This window comes from Plectropomus leopardus, chromosome 24, assembly GCF_026936395.1.
Source record: "Plectropomus leopardus strain MGB_pleo_1.0 chromosome 24, ASM2693639v1, whole genome shotgun sequence".
Lineage (NCBI taxonomy): Eukaryota > Metazoa > Chordata > Actinopteri > Perciformes > Serranidae > Plectropomus > Plectropomus leopardus.
Genome location: NC_142199.1, coordinates 637,501 through 645,000, shown reverse-complemented (window position 1 = coordinate 645,000; position 7,500 = coordinate 637,501). Strand labels below are relative to the sequence as shown.

General features: G+C 39.8%; 2 protein-coding genes across 4 annotated transcripts in view; both read left to right on the top strand.

Annotated features, from left to right (window-relative positions):
- The window catches only part of iqcb1 (IQ motif containing B1), a 6,594-nt gene extending 5,387 nt beyond the window's left edge, over positions 1 to 1,207 (top strand). For both annotated transcript variants that reach the window (XM_088074556.1, XM_088074555.1), the window contains exons 13-14: positions 1 to 75; positions 947 to 1,207. The exon at positions 1 to 75 is cut by the window's left edge and continues 82 nt beyond it. In XM_088074556.1, the coding sequence (XP_087930682.1) occupies positions 1 to 75; positions 947 to 1,203 (332 nt within the window). In that variant the 3' untranslated portion in view covers positions 1,204 to 1,207. The remainder of the gene's footprint in view (positions 76 to 946) is intronic.
- A 1,311-nt stretch (positions 1,208 to 2,518) lies between these two features.
- The window catches only part of LOC121963050 (protein EFR3 homolog B-like), an 18,401-nt gene continuing 13,419 nt past the window's right edge, over positions 2,519 to 7,500 (top strand). Inside the window, exons 1-2 of one of the 2 annotated variants that reach the window (XM_088074553.1) lie at positions 2,519 to 3,080; positions 6,909 to 6,985. In XM_088074553.1, coding sequence (XP_087930679.1) covers positions 2,534 to 3,080; positions 6,909 to 6,985 — 624 coding nt within the window. In that variant the 5' untranslated portion in view covers positions 2,519 to 2,533. Of the gene's footprint in view, positions 3,081 to 4,903; positions 4,958 to 6,908; positions 6,986 to 7,500 lie in introns of those variants that run through there. The other variant, XM_088074554.1, reaches the window with a different exon arrangement.

Below are 7,500 nucleotides of genomic sequence, written 5' to 3'. Positions count from 1 at the left end.
ACCAGAGGAGGAGGGAGGAGCAGAGGGTGGAGGCTCTGCTGGCTCACACACACACACAGCTGGAGCTGCTGCGAGGTCACACACACTCACACACACACACACACACTCACACACACACACTCACACACACTCACACTCACACACACACACACACACACACTCACACACACACAGATGGAGCTGCTGCGAGGTCACACACACACACACACACACTCACACACTCACACACACTCACACTCACACACACACACACACACACTCACACACACACAGATGGAGCTGCTGCGAGGTCACACACACACACACACACACAGCTGGAGCTGCTGCGAGGTCACACACTCACACGCACACGCACACACACACACACACTCACACACACACACTCACACACACACACCCACACACACACACACACAGCTGGAGCTGCTGCGAGGTCACACACACACACACTCACACACACACTCACTCACACACACACACTCACTCACTCTTTGTCTTAACACAAAGTTCAAAGTGCAACTTCTAGCCAGATAGAAGTTTTTGGTTGTTTATTTATTGTTGTTTATTTATTTATTTATTATCAATAATAATGTAATTAATTTGTAATAAAATAACAATAAAATTAAAGAAAGAAGTGAGAATAAATAATATATATAATAATATATAATAATATATATAATAATAATTCACAATAAAGAAACAACAATAAAACTTTCATTACTGCTACTAATAATAATAATCATAATAACAATAAATTCAGTAACAAATGAATCAAATATATAAATGAATGATAAAAATCTCATCAGAATCAGAAAATTATGAAAAAACATAATAAAACAACAACAATAATAAAGAAGCTGGCTAATCTCCCAAAACTGAAGATTCAGATTCTGAAAAATGAATTAAATATCAGAAACTCAAACCCCGCCTCTCCGTCTGCCCACAGAAGCCCCGCCCCTCTCTGTCGTCACGGCGACGGACGCAGAGTCCCTCCTGAGCCCCTCGGGTCCCATCGCCGCCCGCGCCCGCGACGCCCACAACGCAGCGCTGCAGGCCGGCAGGCTGCCCTGGTGGAGGACGCTGGGGGGGACGGCCGGCGGCGTTTACGAGTTAAGCCCCGCCCACCTTCAGGAGCTGGAGGCGGAGCTTGGAGGACTTTTTGTGGGCGGTCAGCGAGGCATATGGACTCGACCTTTGACCTGAGGACTGATTTTGACTGATCTGAGCTCAGTCTCACGGAAATCCACGTTAGTCTGAAGGAAAACACACCTGAGTGAACGGACTCCTGTCTGACCTCAGCATCCGTCTCTGCTGCTCCCGGAGACGACGACTGTCGTGTTTTTGCATCATTTTTTCAGTTGAATCTTAATTTAACGCCGTGAGTCGTTTCCTCAGCATCCGCGGCTTTACGGTTGAAGAGCTGCACAGTTATCACCCAAACGCAAATGTACAACCCTGAAACCAAAAACAGTCAACCAAAAACAAGACGGGAACCTGCAAACCTGCGTCAGGTTCCACATTTTATTCAGAAATATTTAGAGGGAGATTTTTGTCTTTAAGTTCATGTTTCAGATGGAAATAAACGGCAGATTTTTATATATAAATATAAATTTACACCCCGGTTCCGATGCTTACATCGGTTATTCAGATTTATTGGGCTTCGTGACCTTTAGTTCAGCTCCTACAGATTTTTGGGAACTCCAGGAAGTGACATCACAGCGAGCCGTGTCCTCAGTGTGCAGAGGAGATGTTTTCTGTGTGATGAGCGGCGTCACACAGCGGGGGGCGCTGGTTTTCCTCTCCTGGGCCGCCCGACGATCGCCGCTCCGTTTAAAAACAGCCGTGAAATATTTCCTCTCTTTGTCTCGTGTGTGAAACTGACGGACGGCGTTTGAATAACGTGATGAACAAAGTTCCTGCCGTGATGCATCAGAGGCGGCTCGGCCTGCAGAGCTGTGCACCGATCACACTTATTGATTATTGATCTGAGCCGCCGGGCCAGTGGAGGCTCAGCTGATGTTACATAAGCAGCTGTGTGTGTGTGTGTGTGAGTGTGTGTGTGTGTGTGTGTGTGTGTGTGTGTGTGTGTGTGTGTGTGTGTGTGTGTGTGTGTGTGTGTGTGTCGGAGGGAAACAGCTGCAGTGGAGCGGCGCTGAGGTCCAGCAGGTAGGACGTCTGTTTGACAGACTGCTCTTCGCTCAGGTGCTGGTCTGCAGGTTTGCATGCTGTGCTCGAAAATCCACCTTACAGGCAGAAATATGGTGCTTTAAACGTCACCTTTTTAAAGGGAAACTTGGTGATTTATTGTCACCTTTTTTAGGAAATATTGTGTTTTAAATGTCATATTTTAAAGGGAAACTTGGTGATTTATTTTGTAGAAAATATTTGGTTTCAATTTTATTTATTTGTACTTTTTGTAGGAAATGTGTTTTACAGGAGAAAAATATTTTCTTTTAAATGTCACATTTTAAAATGCTTTATATGTGCTTTTTAGGAGGAAATACTGTGCTGTACATTTCATATTTTAGAGGGAATGTGTCACTTTGAGTTTTACATTTCATACAGAAACACTTGTGGTTTTAGCTCCGCCGTCCTCGTCTGTAAAAACCCGACTGAAGTAAAAGTCCTGCAGGAAAAGCTCTCGTCTCTTCCTCCTTCCTTCCTCACGCAGACGAACAAATTCACTTTAATCTGCTTAAATACTCAAAGTTGCACTTTGAGGAGCAGCTGGACTGAAGGGGTTAAGACACAGAGGAATGTGTGTTTCACTAAAGTCCTGCTTCTGGTTTCACCTCCTCACTTCTCCGTCCAGAGTTCCTCGTCTCCGTCAGGTCGACCTCCGCGTTCGCCCGTCGGCCTCGTCGCCGCAGAGATGCCCGGCACGCTCCCCAGGTTTCCCGCCATGCTCAGCTCGCTGCCCCGAGGCATCGACCCCCCGGGTTTACCCCGAGGCGTCACCATGCCCAGCCTGCCCCGGGGGATGTCGCTGCCGAGGGCCGTCGCCATGTCGAACGTTTCCCAGGCTCCTCGGAGGCTGCTGCAGGACTGCTGCTCTGTGCTGGACCATCGGACACCCGGAGGTATTAAATTATATGCTCGTTACATTTAAAATAGTGTGTGTGAAATGCAAATCCAGTGAGAGCTTTGAGGGAATTTCCTCAAATTTGGCACAAACGTCCACTTGGACTCAAGAATGAGCTGATTAGAATTTGGTGGTTAAAAGTTAAAAGTCAAGGGCAATGTGATCTCGTCTGTCTCATTCTTGTGAAGGCAATATCTCAAGAACATCTTGAGGGAATTTCCTCACATTTGGCACAAACGTTCACTTCGTCTAAACAATGAACTGATTAGAATTTGGAGGACAAATGTCACTCTGTTCCTTTGTCTGTCTCACTCTTCTAAATATGTTACCTCATGGACACTTTGAGTGAATTTTTAAAAAATTTGGCACAAACGTCCACTTGTCTTCAACTATTAACTGATCAGAATTCATTGGTTGTAGAGAGAAATGTCATGCTCGGCAAAAAATACAAATTTTTGTTCTTATAAATAAAATTGTGTATGAAATATAATTTTAAAAGTATATAAAAATCTAATGTATAAAATATATTTAAAAAAATGTATTTATAATACATGAAAAATGTAAAAAACAACAACAAAAAAACAAACAGAAAAAACAGTATTTAAAAATATAATGTTTAAAATATGTAAAAATGGTTTAAAAAATAAAATAGTATATAAAAATGTGATAAATGAAAATCAGTGATGCACCATAATGATTATTTCAACCGATACCGATAAACCGATGATTTCCAGCTTCTGATGGGCTGATAAGATACCGATAACCGAACTTCTTTTTGTTTGTGTTTCATTACCTGAAGTATGAAAGGCTGAGATGTGCTGAGCACGGATGAATTTAATCTTGACATATGCCAGTTAATGCACAAGCAAATCATGAACCTGCTGCAGACGCCTGTGGGACAAACACCTGCTGCAGACGCCTGTGGGACAAACACCTGCTGCAGACGCCTGTGGGACAAACACCTGCTGCAGACGCCTGTGGGACAAACTCCTGCTGAGTTATTATCGGTTCGGTTTAACGGCCAAAAATGTTATCATCGGAATTATCGGTATGATGTCATAAGTCCCATTATCGGGCCGATAATTATCATGCATCCCTAATAAAAATGACATCTAAAATATATGAATGAAAAATAATTTATAAAAATATAATACATAAAATATGATGTAAAAAAAGTTTATCACATATAATATATAAAATATATAAAAATATAATGTCTTAAAATGTAATATAGTGTATAGTATATATAGTGTATAGTAAATATAGTGTATGGTATATATAGTGTATAGTATATATAGTGTATAGTAAATATAGTGTATAGTAAATATAGTGTATGGTATATATAGTGTATAGTATATATAGTACAGTAAAGTGTCGCAGTAATGACGGAGCAGCTGCACGTTCCTCATATGTGTTTCTTTTTTTTCTGTTTCTGCTGGAATGATAAATAAATCCAGAGCAGATTATAGAGCGCTGAGCTGCTGCACATGGCCTGGATCACACACACACACACACACACACACACACACACACTCTAATACTTCTCTGTAGTATTATTCCGTTTTAACGGCAATGAACACGGAACCTTAAATCTCCAAAATGTCTTTTATTCTGACATTTAATCAGGATGTTGAGATACGAGGTTTTAACTGACGGTGAATAAGAGGAGGTGGGGTCTGTGTGTGTGTGTGTGTGTCTGTGTGTGTGTGTGTGTGTGTGTGTGTGTGTGTGTGTGTGTGTGTGTGTGTGTGTGTGTGTGTGTGTGTGTCTGTGTGTGTGTGTGTGTGTGTGTGCGGGGGATTAACCGCAGTGTGTGTGTGAGTGAGATGGAGGAGACTGTGAGGATGTGAGCTGCAGGAGTCGTCTTCATGTACGGTGAGAAATATTAATATTTTTTGACGTTATTTTCGCTTTATTCGCAGTCATAGTGATAAAAATCTAAATTTTTTAAACAAAAATAATTTAAAGGTTATGTGAAAATAGAAATGTGTGTGCTCTGCGTGTGTTATGTTGATGGATCTGACGTATGAATATCAATATTGCTGTCAAACGTCCACTTCTCACCTCTTAAATATTATAGTTTTACTTAATTCTGCATTATATTTATTATAATTTATTTTGAGTGCATTATAGATAAAATCTATTATTATTATTATCTATCATGTGGTGCTAGTTTTAAAGATATTATAAATAAATTGTGACAAATTGTCAGTTTTATTGAGCATTTAAGATGTGAAATAATATTAAATGTATAGAAATTTATACTAAATGTTTTCAATAAAATTAGAATTCATTGTTTGTGCCAAATCTGACAAAATTCAGACAACGTGCTCGTGAGATATCGTGCTCCCTAGAATGCTATGAAACAGGGCAGTGACCTTTGACCACCAAAATCTAAACCGTTCATTGTTGAGTCCATGTGGACGTTTGTGCCAAAGATGAAGACATATGCTTATGGTGTTCTTGATAAAAAGACATAACTTCAAGGTATCCTCGAGATATCACATTCTCCAGAGTCTTAGTCACGGCGCCACAGTGACCTTTGACCACCAAACTCTTATTAGTTCATCGTTAAGTCGCGGTGGACATTTGTGCCAAACCTGACGAAATTACCTCAATGTGTTATTGAGATGTAGCGTTCACAGGAATGAGACGGTTCAAAGCAAATTAGTTTGATTTCTTTAAAAAAAACTGAGCAACTGTAGAAGACATCAGCTAAAACTAGCTAAACTGGTAATATATAAATATATAAATATACAATTTTAATGATTATGAATATAGCTCTATGAACATTTTTCCCTGGTTTTGAATATTTATAAATAACTTTTTTAAATCTAATGTTTGGATCATTTTCTGAATTACCTTTTTACAAATTTCTTGCAATTTGTTGGACATTTCTTGACAAGTTGCTCATTGTCTTTTTCTCCTGTTTCTTTAAAGGGTTAATTTAGACGTGCCTGAATGCAGCACAAGAAAACTGATGTAGTACCAGGTTTCAAAGGGTTAAGAAAATTATGGGATATAAAGTCAGGTGTCAAAGGTTTGACTAAATTTAAATTGTGAGCTCTAGAAAATCAAATGTATCAAAATGTGAATTGGTTCTTTTTTATATATTTAATTTGTTTGGTTTTGACGTGAGTTGGCTTTTTATTATTTTGTTTTTATTTATTTATTTATTTGTTTGGTTTTGACATGAATTGGCTTTTTATTTATTTATTTTGGATTTGGCATGAATTGGCCTCCATAAATGAATCTCTTCTCTGAGTGCTTCCTGCAGATAAACTAACATCAGAGCGGCTGCAGCCGTCTGCATCAGGCAGCAGGCGTGGTGTGAGTTTGGTGTGCTGCTCAGCGGCACTCGCGGCGCGTCACACGTCACGTGTGAGGGTTTGAACCCGCGGTGACGGCGTGGACTCTTTAAGCCCCCGCTAACTAAACAACAACAATATAAACACATTATGCAACAAACCACCGAAGGATTAACGCTTAAGACGTAGAATTACTGCTGCTGTGTGTGTGTGTGTGTGTGTGTGTGTGTGTGTGTGTGTGTGTGTGTGTGTGTGTGTGTGTGTGTGTGTGTGTGTGATGAGTTGGCAGACGTCATTGTCTGATCTCGTGTCTCCTTTAATCTCCCAAAAACCTCCAAACCCTGTATGGAAGGAAAATTAAAGAAACATTTTAGGAAAATGAGAAATAATCAGATTTCAGTAAGAAGCCGTCCTGTTTATATATTTATATATATACAGTATATATATAAATATATATATATATATATATTATTTTATTTTTTTCAATAAATGCTGAATGTGAGCTGTTGTGCATGCAGGTCTGTGCGGTTGCTGCTGGGCGCTGCGTCCTCGCTACAAGCGGCTGGTTGACAATATTTTCCCAGAAGACCCAGAGGTAAACACACACACGCACACGCACACGTACACGCACACGTACACGCATGCAGTGAGTAAAATAAGTTGTAAATATCTATAAAATATAAAAATGTGAAAATCTTCTTTCAAAAACAACGAAGAAGACAATGAGCAACGAGAGAAGAAATGACCCAAAACACGAGCAAGAGATCAGTAAAAAGTAGAAGAAAATTCCTGAAACGTTATTTTTTTAAAAGAGTTTTAAAAGAACATGAACAAAGAAATTAGCTTTGAAAAGACGTTTAAATAATTCAATCAAATTTAAAGTATGACATTTTTTGTTGTTAATTTTATTTTTTCTGATTTTCCAAAGTTTTTAAACTGTATGGACTTTTTTTTAAAGCTGCACTAAAGTAACACAGAGAGGCGGAAGATTTTCACATTTTTATTTTTCACTCACTGTGTGTGTGTTTTGTGTGTGTGTGTGTGTGCGTATGTTTTGTGTGTGTGTGTGTGTGTGTGCGTGTGTGTGTGTGTGTGTGTGTGTGTGTGTGT